We start from the raw sequence: 17,848 nt of genomic DNA, 5'->3' as shown, positions 1-17,848 counted from the left end.
TCCATTCAGGTTGCTTCTGAAAATCCAGACTTGATCTGCTTAACATAAACTTTCCTCCTTCAAGATGTCTCTGATTCCTTAATATCTCTTCCTGGTTACTCCCTCCCCCGGTACGATAGACCTGATCCTCGTCCTGGTGGTGGGGTGGCTATCTTTATCAAAAACTCTCTTCCTCACTCTCCCTGCACTGCCCTCTCTCCACCCCACCCACAGGAGTACCTCTGGCTACGGCTTCCTCTCCGCTCCCACCTTTTGTTCATATGTGTTCTGTTCCGTCCTCCAAACAGTGATGACTCCATTTACATTTCTCTGTCGGACAACATGGACCAACTTCTATCGACTCATCCAAACTCTCTCTTCCTCATATGTGGCGACTTCAACTGTCATCATGCCAGCTGGCTGGGTGTGGGTTCATCTCTCACCAGCCATGGCACCTCAGCAAAGGACTTCTGCGACTCATTGGGACTGACACAATCTGTCAATTTCCCGACCCGGATCTCAGTCAATGGAGTATCTTCTCTTCTGGACTTGGTTATGACTAACTTCCCTGCAAATGTCTGCTGCTCTTCTTCTGCTCCAATCGGTTCTTCTGATCATGTGCTTGTTAAAGTGGACATCTCACTGGCCATTCTCAGAGAGCCTCCTCAGCGCCGACGAGTCTGGCATTTCACTCAGGCCGACTGGCACGGTCTGCAAGCAGCCATCAATCAACTGGACTGGTCTCCCATCTCTAATGCCTCTGACATCAATTCTTCCTGGGAATTCCTCCAAAGCAAACTGCTCTCTCTCATGCACAGATTTATCCCATCTTGTCTTCAGTTGTCTTACCCTTCCTCCCGTCCATGGTACACTGAATCTTGTGGTGAGGCAGTTGCCCTGAAACAACTTGCCTTTGCGTCTTGGAAGGCAAATCCAACTGAAGGCAATCTCAGTTCCTTCCACCAAGCTCGAAACAAGTGTGTTTCTACCCTCAGAAGTGCCAGGAAGCACTATCTCTCCACACTCAAGATTGAACTCTCAAACCTGTCTCCTTCCTCCAAATCCTGGTGGCGTCTGGTCAAATCCGTTTCTGGTGTTTGTTCCCCCTCCATCCCCTCCCTTACCTCAAATGGCTACACAGTTGACACCGCACGTGACAAAGCCGAATGCCTCAACTCTGTGTTTGCCTCAAAATCTTGTGTCCCAAACCCATCTCTCTCTGTTCCCACCTTTCCCAGTCGAACCCAACTGCTCCTGGATTCTGTGTCCTTCTCTCCCGACAAGGTGGAGAAGTTTTTATCAAACCTCGACTCTGATTCTGCAACTGGACCAGATGGCATCAGCCCTCGGGTCCTAAAATCCTGCTCTGCCGCTCTATCTCACCCTCTCTCTGTTCTTTTCACCCTCTCTTTTGCTCAAGGTCATCTGCCAGCATCTTGGAAATCAGCAAACATTACCGCTTTACACAAAAAGGTGCAAAAACAGATCCTTGCAACTACAGACCAATCAGCCTGCTCCCAATTATCAGCAAAGTCATGGAATCCATCATTGCTTCAGATATCAAATCCTTCCTCTTCTCCAATGGCTTGATCTCTGATCATCAATTTGGATTCAGACCAGGTCATTCTACTCTGGACATGTTGCTTCTGCTGTCTCAACAATGGATGGAGGTCCTCAATGCCAAACAGGAAATCAGAGCTGTCTCACGTGACATATCACGTGCCTTCGATACGGTCTGGCACCCAGCTCTGCTCACCAAACTCACCTCCTATGGTATTCAGGGAAATCTCCACTCATGTGGCTTGCGGATTTCCTCTCTGGTCGTAGGAAACGTGTGGCCCTGAATGGATTTCTCTCATCTTCCCTGCCTGTTCTGGCTGGAGTTCCCCAAGGTAGTGTTCTGGGCCCTGTGCTAGTTCTGGTCTTCATCAATGACCTCTCCGACTCTCTGGAAAATCCTCTCTATCTCTTTGCTGATGACTCCACTATCTGCCGCTCCATTCCTCATCCCTCAGATCGGCAGTCTGCAGCCTCCTCACTCTCTGCAGACCTGGACAAAATCACAGACTGGTCAAACAAGTGGAACATGTCTTTCAATCCTGACAAATCTCACACTCTTACAATGTCTCTCCGAAAGGACCGACTGGACAACCCTCCCATCTACTTTCTCAACAACCCTCTCCAAGAAGTTCTGTCACTCAAGCTTTTGGGTCTCACTATCTGCCATGATCTTTCCTGGGAAAACCACATTTCAAAACTGGCCTCCAAAGCCAGTCGCCGACTGGGCATCCTCCGTCGTGCGAAGTCCTTCCTTGGCACACCTGAGCTCCTCACCACATACAAGGCTTTCATCCACAGCTCAATGGAATACTGCTCTCCCCTCTGGGCTGGTGCTCCTGCCTCACACCTAGCTTGTCTTCACGCTGTTGAAACCAAAGCGTTCAGAATCATTGGAATCTCCCGCGATGAAGCTAACTCCAAGGGCCTTTCACTCACTCACCGCAGGCAGGTTGGTGGTCTTTCCGTCTTCTACCGACTCCTCTCTGGCCTTGCCCCCCCAGCTCTCTCTGGGCTCTGTCCCCCAAATATTCCTACAGGTCACACAAGATCTGCCTGCAACCCTCTTATGGTTAAACTGCCAAAATCAAGACTTTCTGCTCACCTTCACTCCTTCATTCCTCTTTTCTCCCACCTCTGGAACAAACTCCCTCACTCTCTTCAATCCCACTCCTCCCTCCAGGTCTTTAAAACAGCTGTTCACCACCATCTCTTATCTTCCCCCATCGAAAACCTTGATCTTTTCTACCCCCGGTAATTTCACCCCAAATCCTACACTTTTTGGAAATACCAACTTCTGTCCTGGAAGTCCTTGGTCTCCTTTTATTTTATACCTCTTCCCCCCCCCCCCCCCCTTCCCACGCCTCCTCCCCCCAGTCCCTCTCCCTCCCACGCTTCTCCCTGCTCTCAGGTGTTGTGTTTGTGTGCTTCCCCTCCTCTCCCCATCTTGTCTTCCGCTCCCTCTTTTTGTATGTTTTGTTGGTCTGGTTGATTTGTTTGTGGAATAAATGTTAGCTCTTTCACGAGCCTCGATTCAGTATCCAAACAACAAAAAAAAAAAAACTGCTGCAAGGAAGAATAATAGCTCTTATGAGTCCATAATATCCCACTTAATTTACCTAGCCTCTAAAAATTATTTGCTATCCATTCTCCTTCTGTTAACCAGTGACTTTGTTTAAACTCCAAAGCTTAATTTGATGAATGCCATGTGTACAACCACCACTTATTCAAACCCCTTTTTATGTTGTAGAAGATATCCAAGTAAGTGTTACGCCCCCATAACTGTTTCTCATCTATTTCTATGCAACTAGTGAGTACTAATGACACCAGTAGGCCAATATAGGTGTTCCAGATTATCAAAATACGTTGCAGGTACACGTAACATCGCGTTCTGAGTTTAAACTTCATAACAGCGCGTTCATGTCTGCCCCTTGGTTTAAGATTCACAATGCATTCCGTTTTAAAACACACAATAGTTGCTGAGTATGCCCATTTATTATTTCTCTCTTAAAATCTTATTCCATCTGCCTTGACAAAAGAGATAATCATCCTAATCAAATCACATTGTTTATTTTATGGATTTTCTGGATATTCGATCCCATCCACATGAAACGATCTATTTCCAGACAGGCACACTGTCGGTTTCAACAATCCTTTAAGATTGATAAAAAAGAAAAAGAAAAAAAAGCACAAACATTGACACACAAAAAATACACAAACTCATGCATTATGTATATTTGTTTGTGTGGGAACCATTATTTGCAGATCAAGATGGGTGTCAATTTCATTTCAATTTCATAAAATTTGTCCCTTAATTTTAGAAACGCAGATACACAAACAGACAAAAATTTTTTTTATTCTTAGAATTATTTTAGAATTTATTCTTAAAAATAAGCGAAGTACCAACTTCTAATCTGGTGTGTGGGTGTATCTAGACAGAAGGAAGAACCCTGTTGAAAATTGGGTCGCCACGTCAAAATCCAAGATGGCCGCCGCCATGTATGTCTGAACCTTGTGAGCTGAATATCTTGAAAAATAAGCGAAGTACCAACTTCTAATCTGGTGTGTGGGTGTATCGAGGCATAAGGAAGAACGCTATTGAAAATTGGGTCGCCACGTCAAAATCCAAGATGGCCGCCACCATATATATGTCTGAAACGAAATATCTTGAAAAATAAACGAACTACTAATGTCTAATCTGGTGGGTGGGTGTATCTACGCATAAGGAAGAACGCTATTGAAAATTGGGTCGCCACGTCAAAATTCAAGATGGCCACCGCCATGTATGTCTGAACCAAGTGAGCGGAATATCTTGAAAAATAAGCGAAGTACCAACTTCTAATCTGGTGTGTGGGTGTATATAGGCATAAGGAAGAACGCTATTGAAAATTGTGTGGCCACGTCAAAATCCAAGATGGCCGCCTTGCGTCTTCCACTTTGTCAACTCGCATCACTTCACCTACGGGGGACCTAGGTGTAACGTTTGTTTGTTTTGATTTTATTTGATTTCTTTTTTAATTTAAGACATGAAACAGATGGTATAATTGAAGGTTTTTTGAAGGAGAGGTCATGCGTAATTGTGGTAAAAACACAGGGACTGAAGTTAGCAGAGAGAGAGAGAGAGACAATAAAAACGATCATGGACACAAGGGAAAGTTTCGGCCTCAAATAACCCGGGATGAAATGTCGCAGGAATACTCACAAACTCACAAATTGTAAAACAAAACCAAACTAGAAGCAAGCACACAGTAAACATGGAGACAGGAAAATAACAGGAAAAGTGCAACAAAAACGACCAGGAAAACTTATTTTTGAGGAAGTCAGCAGAGGCAAAAATTGGTACGACCGAAGCGTGAGTGTGTGATGAGATTATTCAATTCCCTTCTCCCTCTGTCTTTTTGTCTCGCTTGGACTCTCTCGTCATATTCCACCCCTTCCTCCCCACACTGCTCCCCCCTCAATATTCTTTTAATTAAACCTTTAAAAAGTGATAAACGTGTTCGATCCATTTGCCATCTGTGCGTGTGCTGTCAATTTTGGTTTATTTAGGCGACCTTGGGGAACGGTAAACAGCACATTTATTAAAATGAATGAAGCCAGCAGTAATTAGAGAACATTCGGTCATTCGCAGGGAGAAAGATTCCGGCAGTGAGGCATATCATGTTGGTGAGCCTCAGACGTGACAATTTATCTCGACCCAATCATGTCTCTCACCTCTAATTAGCAGGAATAATTAATCAGCTCTCACCTAATCGATTACCCCAGGCAGCTAAGATTTTCACAAATGAACCCCCATGCTCAAGGGTATAAGAATGAGCATATAAGTGTCCTTAAATTTTAGATATCCTGCACACAGACAGACAGGGGTAAAAAGCTAACCTCCATCTACCTTTGGTGACAAAGGTGGAAACAATTATTTGCCAATTGGCGCAGTCGTTGACCCTGTCCAACAATGGCCTGTCTTTTTCTCATGTTGATGCCCTTTTCTTTTAACCTCTACCCGACAGGTGCTTGTACCCTCCCCACTCAGAGCGGAGAAGAGACGCCGGCGAATAATGGCAACGTATAATCGGTATCGAGAGCGAAACTCAATAAAGCAGGCTCGAGCTCGCACAATGGAGCAGGCTCGACATTGCACACTGGAGCAGGCTTGGTCTCGCAAAAAGGAGAAGACTCGCCTTCGCAAAGAGGAGCAGCCTCGACCTCGCAAAGTGGAGCAGGCTCGACCTCACAAAGCGGAGCAGGCTCGACCTCACAGAGCGGAGCAGGCTCGACCTCACAGAGCGGAGCAGGTTCGACCTCGCAAAGAGGATCAGGCTCAACCTCGCAAAGAGGAGCAGCCTCGACCTCGCAAAGTGGAGCAGGCTCGACCTCACAGAGCGGAGCAGGCTCGACCTCACAGAGCGGAGCAGGCTCGACCTCGCAAAGAGGAGCAGGCTCGACCTCGCAAAGAGGAGCAGGCTCAACCTCGCAAAGAGGAGCAGACTCGTCCTCACAAAGAGGAGCAGACTCGACCTCACAAAGAGGAGCAAGCTCGACCTTGCAAAGAGGAGCAGACTCGACCTCACAGAGCGGAGCAGGCTCGACCTCGCAAAGAGGAGCAGGCTCGACCTCGCAAAGAGGAGCAGGCTCAACCTCGCAAAGAGGAGCAGACTCGTCCTCACAAAGAGGAGCAGACTCGACCTCACAAAGAGGAGCAAGCTCGACCTCGCAAAGAGGAGCAGGCTCAACCTCGCAAAGAGGAGCAGACTCGTCCTCACAAAGAGGAGCAGACTCGACCTCACAAAGAGGAGCAGACTCGTCCTCACAAAGAGGAGCAGACTCGACCTCACAAAGAGGAGCAGGCTCGACCTCGCAAACGGGAGCAGGCTCAGCCTCCCACACCGAAGCAGATTCGACCTCACACATCACAGGTTCGTCCACCAACTCACACACAACCACCAGGTCACACATAACTTGTAGTCAGGTTCACTATGTTTTTTCGTTCAAAATCATGGTAGATAAGCAAACCTATACATTTTTGGAAACGTTATTACATGGAAAATCTGAAAATCAATGTTTACATTTGCCAATTCCGACCAATTCGATTCGACCAATCGACCAATTCCATTCGACCAATTCGACCATTCGACCAATCGCTTCGATCGACCATTCGACCAATTCGATCGATTCGATTTGATTCGATTCATCGAATTCGATTCGATTCGATTCATCGAATTCGATTCGATTGACCATTCGACCAATTCGATTTGCCAATCAATTTGACCGACCTTTGCTTGTGTGGAACGGACTGTGAAAACGATGCGGACTATATTGTCGGATACGACACACAGGACAGTGATGACGAACTCTAAATGGCATATTCTGTAATCGTGTATGTTTGATGCCATTGACTGCCTGTGTATATTTTGTCATTGACTAACTGTGTAGATGTGAAGTTATACTGACTGCATGTGTATATATGATTTTGCTGACTGCCTGTGTATGTTTGGTGATATGAATTATTGTGACACATTTTGATGTTATTAACTGCCTGTACAAAATGATAACATGTATTTGATTATGCAACTTATCGTGAATATAAAGACAGTATTTTGCAATTCAAAACCTTTGATTCGTGTCTTACCATTCCCCATAGCACTAATTTGATACTTTCATTGGATTCCTTGTCCCTGAAAATATCGGTTTAGTATATTTTAAAAAGTTTTTAGGGTAATTAGAGGCAGAAATAGAACAAAATATGTATTTTACAGTGGCCATTTTGAAAATCCAAAATGGCCGCCATACAGGTATCTCTCCAAATGTAAACATTGATTTTTAGTTTCCTTATGCTATAACCTTTCCAAAAATGTATAGGTTTGCTAATCTACCATGATTTTGAACGAAATATAATTTATTGACAAAGTGAACCTGACTATTGGCTCCGGACTGCCGGCTCGACCCTTGCGGGATCGAACTACACCTCCACGAGTGCCACCTCGTGCACCATAGAGGTTGATTCACATTCAGTGGGGGCTGCCTGCCAATCAGCCCCCGCCAAATCCCCTTCCTGCTGCCCTCTTGTCTCCTGTACTGTCTGTCTTCTGGTGCATGGGCACATCAACACAACACGATGATGGTCCGGCTCATTTCCACTTTGTCCCCAATTCCTTCATTGTTTATGCAAATTAGGTGTCCAAAAGTGCCATCAAATACCGTCAGCGTACAAGTTGATGTGGAGGACTCATCGAATTGGCTAATTTCCCATTATTCTTTCCTTTATTCATAGATAAGTCAATTTGGAGCATAAGATAAAGCAATATCAACTGCAGTAGTTAGAAAAACTGTCAGTCAGAACAATTGAGGTCTTAATTTGTCCTCGGCATTGTGACAGGGCATTGCTGCCTACAGTACCTCCAGGGTCATGATGAATAATGAGCTGTTTTATCCATATTACTTCAATTACTTTGTGGGACGACTTTTTGGAAGGGTTTGGAATGTAAATGGTTTCTCAACATGTTTGTTGTCATATCGCGGTACAGAATTTAAAGCAACCTGCAGAATCATTATCAGCACTGGGTCATAGCACATTACATTTGGTCAGTCCCAAACACATTTCTCGCCGACACAGTATTTCCTGTGTGCAGACATATTCCCAACATTTTCCTCAGCGAACCTAACAACCTCCAACTTAAAAGCTGCCGTGTACGTCTTGCACGACTTTATGGGATGATGTCGTCACGATGGATACATATGTGATTATAATTGAAATGAATGGGACAAATGCAAATTGCTGAGTGCATACTCATGTTATACTCGTAGGTTGGATAATGTCACATGCGTAAGTGCACGGATTAAGTTTAATTGCTCATCCATTTGGCACACCTCTGGCCAACGATTTTTCTCGTTGGGTTTTCATTGAACATTTTTTTTGTATACTACATCGTGGCCAAAAATATTGGCACCCTTGCACTTTTTTCAAATAATGCATCATTTCTTCCAGAAAATTGTTGAAATATAAAATAATATATTTTGGTGTCCACATATGTATTTCTTTGGTTTGCAGTGGAACAAAACAAAAAAAGCAGAAAAAATTACAAAATCTTAGCTTATTCCACACAGGAATCCTAAAATGGCCCGGACAATATTATTGGCACCTTTTAGGAGTTGTTAGTAATAATAATATTTCAAGGAGGTGATTCTCCTTTCCTTTGGAATTGAACTCACGTGGTAAGTTGCAGGTGCCTGCAATATAAAAATCCCTCATTCAACGAGCTTGAATGGAGAAAAGGAGTCGTTCTGCTGTGAGTTGCAGGTGCCTGCAATATAAAAATCCCTCATTCAACCAGCTTGAATGGAGAAAAGGAGTCATTCTGCTGTATTGTGTCACTGTGTTTACTGCAATGAGCATGGAGAAAAGAAAGAAAACCAGAGAATTGTCTGAGGAGGTCAGACACAAGATTGTAGTAAAGGATGAACAATCTCCAGGTCACAAGTCCATCTCCAGAGACCTTGATGTTCCTGCGTCCAACGTACGCAATGTTATCAAGACGTTTAAGGCCCATGACACTACAGCCAACCTCCCTGGACGTGGCCACAAGAGAAAACTTGATAGAAGATTGCAACGAAGGATTGTTCGAATTGTGGAGAAAGCACCTCGATCGACTGCCAAACAGATTCAAGCTGACCTTCAGACACAAGGTACGACAGTTTCAACTCGCACCATCCATCGCCAACTCGATGAAAGGGGGTTATTTTGGAGGAGACAAATGTGAGAGAGGGGCACTGCTGAGAGAGAGAGACATAAGAAAGCAACAATGGAATTTCCAAAACACACCTGAACAAGCCAAAATCCTTCTGGGAGAATATCCTTTGGACAGATGAGACCAAATTAGAGCTTTTTTTTTAGTGAAGCACATCATCTCTATGTTTTCAAAAAACAAAATGAAGCCTTCAAAGAAAACACCTTCCCCACAGTCAAACATGAGTAGGTTCAGTGATGTTTTGGGGTTCCTGTGCTGCGTCTGGCACTGGGTGCCTTGAATGTGTGCTTGGCATCATGAAATAAGGAGTATACCAAGGCATTTTGAGCGCAATATTCAACCCAGTGTCAGAAAGCTGAGTCTCCGCCGAAGGTCATGAGTCTTGCAGCAGGACAATGACCCCAAGCACTTCAAAAAGCACCCAGGAATGAAAGAAGAAAAAAACGCTGCACTGTTCTGAAGTGGCCAGCAATGAGTCCAGATCTAAATCCCACTGAACACCTGTTGGGAGATCTGAAAACAGCATTTGGGAGAAAGCACCCTACAAATCTGGGAGAACTGGAGCAGTTTGCACAAGAAGAGTGGGCCAAACTGCCAGTAGGGAGGTGTAGTAAGCTCATTCATGGCTGTCAGAAGCGCTTGACTGCAGTTATTTTGTCCAAAGGCCGTGCTACCAAATATTAAGTCTAGGGTGTCAATAATTTTGTCAATGCCATGTCTTTTTATTTTCTGATTTAAAAGGATATATTAAGTTCTGAATCAAAAACAAAGGTTCTGTAACATCAACCGTGAAATAAAGAATTTGGAGACCAAATACTTTTGTCAATTGCAACTTATTTTTGGAGAAAATTGTGAGTTATTTGAAAAACGTGCAAGGGTGCTAATATTTTTGGCCACGACTGCAAGTCGACGCTCATGTAAGAGCTCACTTATAGAACATATAAAAGGGAGTGGGTGAAAGAAGGGGAGAGAGAGAGAGGGTGTCGTGTTAAAACCAAGTCCTCGTGTGGTTGAATCGTTTCTTGGGACGCGCACGGAGAGATAGGAACCAACAAGTCTGTATTCCAGCTCTCTGAAAATGCATTGTTCCCACCCGCTTGTACACAGAATAATGCACAGGCCTTTTTATCGCCCTGAGGGTCAGCACAGCCCTTATCTGGGTGCGACCATTTAACAGGCAAATGGAAAAGTCAGACATTTGCCAAGCCAGCACACAAAGTCATCCATATATGGTAAGAAATAGGGAAACGTGACGAGCATTAACACAGAAAGTCCAAATTGTTTTCATGTAAATTAACATTCCCCATTGCAGCAAAACATTCCGAAGCAAAGACGAAGGTTTATGGTTTTAAAACACATTTAATCAATCAACGACCCAACTTGCCAGCCAGGTCAGGGTGTGTCTGTCCTGTCTGTCCTCCAGCCTAGTGTCCTGCACGGCACGCAGGGCAGGGAAAAACATGTCCACTCCCACAAGGGAAGTACTACGTACGACAACAGTAGAGAACAGGGACATCCGGATATCTGTGGAAGAGAGAGGTCTGTGGTGGGATGCACGGGATAAGCAAGATGGACACTACAATGACTTTCAGAAAAGAAAATGGAATTCGAAGGAGGTGGATTTGGGGTGGATTAACAGGGGTAGAAAAGATCATGGTTTTGTATGGGGGAAGATAAGAGATGGTGGTGAACAGCTGTTTTAAAGACCTGGAGGGAGGAGTGGGATTGAAGGGAGTGGGGGAGTTTGTTCCAGAGGCGGGATAAAAGAGGAATGAAAGAGTGAAGGTGAGCAGAGTCTTGATTTTGGCAGTTTCACCAGAAGAGGGTTGCTGGCAGATCTTGTGCGACCTGAAGGAGTATTTGGGGGACAGAGCACAGATAGAGCTGGGGGAGCAAGGCCGGAGAGGAGTCGGCAGAAGACAGAAAGACCACCAACTTGCCTGCGGTGAGAGAGTGAAAGGCCCTCAGAATCAGCTTCATCACGGGAGATACCAATGATCCTGAAAGCTTTGGTTTATACAGCGTGAAGCCGATCTGGGTCTGAGGCAGGAGCACCGGCCCATTGGGGGGAACAGTATTCCATTGAGCTGCGGCTGAAAGCCTTGTATGTGGTGAGGAGCTCAGGTGTGTCAAGGATGGACTTCACACGATGGAGGATGCCCAGTCAGCGACTGGCTTTGGAGGCCAGCTTGGAAATGTGATTTTCCCAGCAAAGATCATGGCAGATAGTGAGACCCAAAAGCTTGAGTGACAGAACTTCTTGGAGAGGATTGTTCAGAAAGTAGATGGGAGGGTTGTCCAATCAGTCTTTTAGGAGAGACATAGTAAGAGTGTGAGATTTGTCAGGATTGAAAGACATGTTCCACTTGTTTGACCAGTCTGTGATTTTGTTCAGGTCTGCAGAGAGTGAGGAGGCTGCAGACTGCCGATCTGAGATATGAGGAATGGAGCGGCAGAGTGTGGAGTCATCAGCAAAGAGATAGAGGATCGTATTCTGTTAGCATGCAGCTTGCTCGGTGTGTTCTGTTAGCATGCAGCTTGCTCTGTGTGGTCTGTTACCATGCAGCTTGCTCGGTGTGTTCTGTTAACATGCAGCTTGCTCGGTGTGTTCTGTTAGCATGCAGCTTGCTCGGTGTGTTCTGTTAGCATGCAGCTTGCTCTGTGTGTTCTTTTAGCATGCAGCTTGCTCTGTGTGGTCTGTTAGCATGCAGCTTGCTCTGTGTGGTCTGTTAGCATGCAGCTTGCTCTGTGTGGTCTGTTAGCATGCAGCTTTCTCTGTGTGTTCTGTTAGCATGCAGCTTGCTCTGTGTGTTCTGTTAGCATGCAGCTTGCTCTGTGTGTTCTTTTCGCATGCAGCTTGCTCTGTGTGTTCTGTTAGCATGCAGCTTGCTCTGTGTGTTCTGTTAGCATGCAGCTTGCTCTGTGTGTTCTGTTAGCATGCAGCTTGCTCTGTGTGTTCTGTTAGCATTCAGCTTGCTTGATGTGTTTCGTCAGCAACAGGTTGCAACCTTTGGAAACGTTCTGTGTCAACCGTTTACACTGAAGATTGTGTTCCTATTCGGAAATTTTGATGAAGTGCTGAGTGTGGTGGATTAAGTATTCTACAAATCAGGTTTCATGTATTGGCTGTTAGTTTTGTCATTCAGTTGTATAAACATCCAAAACGAAAGATGGGATACATTTAATTAGTAGCTCTTTCAATTTGTGCATGGTGTGAACATTATGAACATGGAAGAGTTTAATTACAGTGGCGACAGATAAGTACTAAACTCTCCTGTCTGTTCTCCACTCTCCCCCACACATTCCCCGTGAATTACCGGTCATGAAATTCCTTGGGGAAAACCTTCCAGGCGGAGCCAGCAACGGGATCTGGCGGTGAGTATGACAGGATCTTACAATCTTGTTAAGTAGTGTGACTTCAAATACTGTACACAATAATTATTATAACTTCTGTTGTGTTTCTACCTGCAAGTCATTGAAGTGCAAGTCATCATTTTCTCGGAAGAAACACACGAAGTATTGTTGTCACTAAAGTACCCACTTATTCCACATAACCTAGCTCAGCATCTTGCTGTATAAACCATGGCTTTTAGAATCATTGATCTCTCCCGCGATGAAGATGATTCTGAGGGTCTTTCTCACAGGCTTTCGGTGGTCTTTCTGTCTTCTTCCGACTCCTCTCTGACATTGCACCCTTTGCGCTTTCCGTGCTTTGTCCCCACACTCACCCAGGTTTCTGCAGGGCTCATATGATAGTCCACCATCAACCCCCTTCTGGTTAAATTATCTGCAAGCCCTCCCAAGGTTAAATCCCAAGTATTGGAATAGTGAAGTCATATTCATTATTATTGCTATATACTGTCGCGCGATTGCCCCTTGGTTCAGACCAGGGGATCGAGGATGGACTCAAGCTTTAATGGAGGAATTTATCCAATTGATGGTGGATCATACACGAGATGGAATGAACAATCACAATGCCGCTTTCCTTCACGGTCCGATGTCTTCAACCTGAGGGAAATAATTCAAACCAAAACGAATGTGAAATGTACAGGGTAAAATAATGAAAGGATTTATTTAATAAATATCGGGTCAGGGAAACGCGATGATAAAACTAAACCCCCGATTGAGCGCTCTTACACTCACACTTCGAATACACGATGGGAAGGGTACTAAAAAAAAAACGGTTCGTCGTGTTGTGTTCTGTGTTGCGTCTTGTCTGTGTCTGGCAGTGTAGCGTCGGGTCGTTCAGGCACCGTCCGATGCGGCTCTCGTCAGTGCGAACCACTCGGTCCCGTCTGCTGGCGTTCCACCGCCCTCCCTCCCCCCCACGTTCACCAGGCCTCTCGCGCCAAGCGAGCGAGCGTGCAATGGTCTCCCGGCTGCTTCAGCTCGTGTGCTCGCCGTTCGCACGTGAACGCCGGGGAAGATAATCGTCTGCGCTCCAATGTCTTTCCACCGTCTTTCGAAGCGAACTCCAACCGGGAACGAAAGCAAGGGCCGGAGGGAGGTCCAAGCGGGAAGGCAGCCAACACGAAGGGACAGTCAAGGGAAGGCAAGAGGCAAAGGGTGGAGCTCCGGTCAGGAAGGACCCAGGGACGAGAAGGGACAATGTTGGCACACCAACGTTCACCAGCAAAGTCCGGACCGAAGTCACAAAATGTCTGCCGCTCTCAGTCTCTTGCTCGGCGTGCTCCGACGTCATCCGAACCTCTTCTGGAATCGTCCGATCTCCCACCAGTCGTGCGACGTGCCCACCAAACCCTCGGTGTCCATTCATCGCGCGGTGGGCGTGGCCCCAGCGTGCCTTTTACGATGTTCCATCGCCATGGTGGCGTACTGCGTGGCCGCTGCCTGTTGGTTTTTCCGGTCAGTCATTGTAAGGGGGAGGGGTGGGGGGGAACTAATTAGTGTGAGTACTAAGGGCCTATCTAAGTGTCTGTAAGAGTGCGTTGCCAAAAGGGACACAGGTATGTTCACAGAGGGAACGACACAATGGATTTAGCATATTCCCTAATTCTAATTACCAAGCCCCGCCCCCTCGTGGCGGGGACACTGATACGCAGCTTACTCTGACATACGGTCCACCGGTCCCTGACCTACTTATATCGAGGTTGTTCTAGCTAACCACGACAGACGAAGCATGATACCGACACAGATCGACCTAGATCTCGATATTCCCCCTTCCCCAAATTCATAACAATACAGTCAACCCTCGTTAATCCGGACTGCATTGTTCCCAGCACCCAATGTCGGATTGGCGGATAAACGATTTTGCGGATTATAGGGATAAAAAGAATGGCTTAAATTTGTTCCTGGATGTTTTGGTCGGATAGTGAGATTTCCTCATTAAACGGGTTTGAATTAACGAGGGTTGACTGTACTCAATAAATTTGCATTATATGACATAAGAGTACAGAAGGTTATATTCAGGTTCACTATGTCAATAAATTATATTTCGTTCAAAATCATGGTAGATTAGCAAACCTATACATTTTTGGAAAGGTTATAGCATAAGGAAACTAAAAATCAATGTTTACATTTGGAGAGATACCTGTATGGCGGCCATTTTGGATTTTCAAAATGGCCACTGTAAAATACATATTTTGTTCTATTTCTGCCTCTAATTACCCTAAAAACTTTAAAAAATATACTAAACCTATATTTTCAGGGACAAGAAATCCAATGAAAGTATCAAATTAGTGCTATGGGGAATGGTAAGACACGAATCAAAGGTTTTGAATTGCAAAATACTGTCTTTATATTCGCGATAAGTTGCATAATCAAATACATGTTATCATTTTGTACAGGCAGTTAATAACATCAAAATGTGTCACAATAATTCATATCACCAAACATACACAGGCAGTCAGCAAAATCATATATACACATGCAGTCAGTATAACTTCACATCTACACAGGCAGTCAATGACAAAATATACACAGGCAGTCAATGGCATCAAACATACACGATTACAGAATATGCCATTTAGAGTTCGTCCTCACTGTCCTGTGTGTCGTATCCGACAATATAGTCCGCATCGTTTTCACAGTCCGTTCCACACAAGCAAAGGTCGGTCAAATTGATTGGCAAATCGAATTGGTCGAATGGTCGATCGAATCGAATTCGATGAATCGAATCGAATCGATCGAATCGATCGAATTGGTCGAATGGTCGAATGGTCGATCGAAGCGATTGGTCGAATGGTCGAATTGGTCGAATGGAATTGGTCGATTGGTCGAATTGGTCGAATCGAATTGGTCGGAATTGGCAAATGTAAACATTGATTTTCAGATTTTCCATGTAATAACGTTTCCAAAAATGTATAGGTTTGCTAATCTACCATGATTTTGAACGAAATAACATAGTGAACCTGACTATTACCTTTTATTTCTTGTTATTTCCATGGATATATGTTTTACCATTGTGGAATAGTAGCACTTTCTATGTTCTGTCCACCCATTTTAGGTAAACATAAGTTTTGGAACAAATGACTTTGAGGTGTTTCTTGTTGCATTGATCGTTCACACATAAAACAGCTGTGAATGTTTTTAGCCTATGCTTTTGCTTTGAGAGTCTGCCTTTTGAGTCAGTGGACATAAACCAAAATGAAGACCAAAGAACTGTGTGAAAGAAAAGCAAGCAATTTGGAAGCTGAAACACCAGAAGAATTCAAATGGAACCATAGCACAAAAATTGGGCATAGCAAAGACAATTTTTAATATCTTGAAAAAGAAAGAAACCACTCTTGTACTTAGCAATAGACAACGGCGAGGTTGGCCTCGGAAAATAACTGCAGTTGATGACAGAAAATCATCAGAGCTGTTTTTTTTTTTTTTTTTTTTTGTATACAAACGTTTGTATACGGATTTAGAATATACAGGGAAAATAATAAAAGGGTTTATTTACACGCTTACGCACGCACGTATGCATGGACGCATGCACGGACGCATGCACAGAGGCACGCATGCACACACGGATGGAGGGGAAAACCATAGTCCCCCTTTCGCTCCGCGGTGCGACGGGGGACAAAAAACGGTGCTTTTTTTTTTTTTTTTTTTTTGTGAAGAAAATCCCAAAAACAACTGAATGACGTCACCAACAACCTTCAGACGACAGGGGAGAAAGTATCACAATCTACCAATTGCATAAGGCTTCGACAGCAGAATTACAAAGTCTACACCGCAAGATGCAAACTTCTCATCAGCACAAAAAATAGAAAGGCCAGATTCGAATTTGCCAAGAGGTACAGAGGTGAGCCAAATAAAGATCTGGAACAAAGTTTTTTGGACAGATGAGACCAAGATACACCTTTACCAAAGCGATGAAAAGGTGAAAGTGTCGAGAAAGGAAGGAACTGCATGTTGTCGTGTGATTCCCCTCGGTGAAGACTGGGAAATCACGGACAGCGAATCGAGCGTTAACTTCGAGGCGATGATCAAATACGGATTTTATATCTCCGCGCGGGAAGAAGGGAGAAGAAGAAGAAGCGGGAAGCTTTTGCCTAACGGCCACGCGTGGCAGCCTTCAATCCTGTGGAAATGAACTCACATGAAAAACGGATTTAGAATATACAGGGAAAATAATAAAAGGGTTTATTTACAACGGATGCCGGGCCAAGAAAACGTGCCGATTATGTTTTGCGAAAACGATGCCCGAAAACACACTACCAACACAACCAATGTGTTCATCAGGGGATAAAAAGTGGAAGGATTTGGACTGGCCAATTCAATCTCCTGATTTAAATCCAATGGAGCATGCATTTCACTTGCTGAAGAGGAGACTAAAGTCAGAAACCCGCCAAAACAAACAAGTAACTGAAAATGGCTGCAGTAACTGAAAATGTTTGCCAAAGTATCTGAAAGGAAGATACTGAAGTGTGGTGCTGCGCACACAACTTGCTTGCCAAAGAGGTAGGCCACAACGCGTTTGTTAAAACAAAAGAGTCTTTATTTCGAAAGCTCGAACTGCAGCACTGGGCGGGCTCGAGCTTAGAGCCCGCATATATGTGCCGAGGCCACGCCTAATCCCCGGGCGTGGCCGCTCGGTCGAAGGGCGGGGCATGTGCCATCGGTCCCCGCCTGGGCGCTCGCGCCACCCACTGGTGCGCGGAATTATTGCCCCATGTGCCCGCCACACGCGCCCCCCCCAGAATTCCCGCGCACCTGCAGGGTGAGTTTGCGGGGAAGCCGGATGACCCGGCCGAAACGCCCCCTGGCGATGGGTGCAGGGCTGGGGGGCAGCGGGCCTGAGGGGTGCCGGGGGTCCGACCGCCGGGGGGCGGCCTTGACGCGGAGGCTGAGCTGCTGGCGGGGGTGCCTGGGGTCCGACCGCCGGGGGGCGGCCTCGACGCGGAGGCAGCTCTGCCGGCGGGGGATGGTCCGGATCGAGGTGGGCCGGCTTGAGGCGGTCCACGGAAATGCGATCCGGGGCACCGCCGATGTCGACCGTGAAAAACTTGTCACCGGTCTCCAGCACGCGGAAGGGCCCGTCGTACGGGGGCCGTAGCGGTGCCCGGTGGGCGTCGTGCCGGATGAACACGTACTTTGCCGTGCGAAGCTCTGGGGCGACG

General features: G+C 45.6%; 1 protein-coding gene across 4 annotated transcripts in view; it reads left to right on the top strand.

Annotated features, from left to right (window-relative positions):
• The window catches only part of LOC144888143 (uncharacterized), a 1,118,715-nt gene that overhangs the window by 17,176 nt on the left and 1,083,691 nt on the right, over nt 1-17,848 (top strand). For all 4 annotated transcript variants that reach the window (XM_078781770.1, XM_078781768.1, XM_078781769.1 and 1 more), the window contains exons 2-3: nt 5,544-6,449; nt 12,629-12,653. In XM_078781770.1, coding sequence (XP_078637896.1) covers nt 5,592-6,449; nt 12,629-12,653 — 883 coding nt within the window. In that variant the 5' untranslated portion in view covers nt 5,544-5,591. The remainder of the gene's footprint in view (nt 1-5,543; nt 6,450-12,628; nt 12,654-17,848) is intronic.

This window comes from Myxine glutinosa, chromosome 7, assembly GCF_964187855.1.
Source record: "Myxine glutinosa chromosome 7, kmMyxGlut1.1, whole genome shotgun sequence".
In the NCBI taxonomy this organism is placed as follows: domain Eukaryota; kingdom Metazoa; phylum Chordata; class Myxini; order Myxiniformes; family Myxinidae; genus Myxine; species Myxine glutinosa.
Note: the sequence above shows the minus strand (reverse complement) of the source record. Positions and strands in the feature narration are given on the sequence as shown.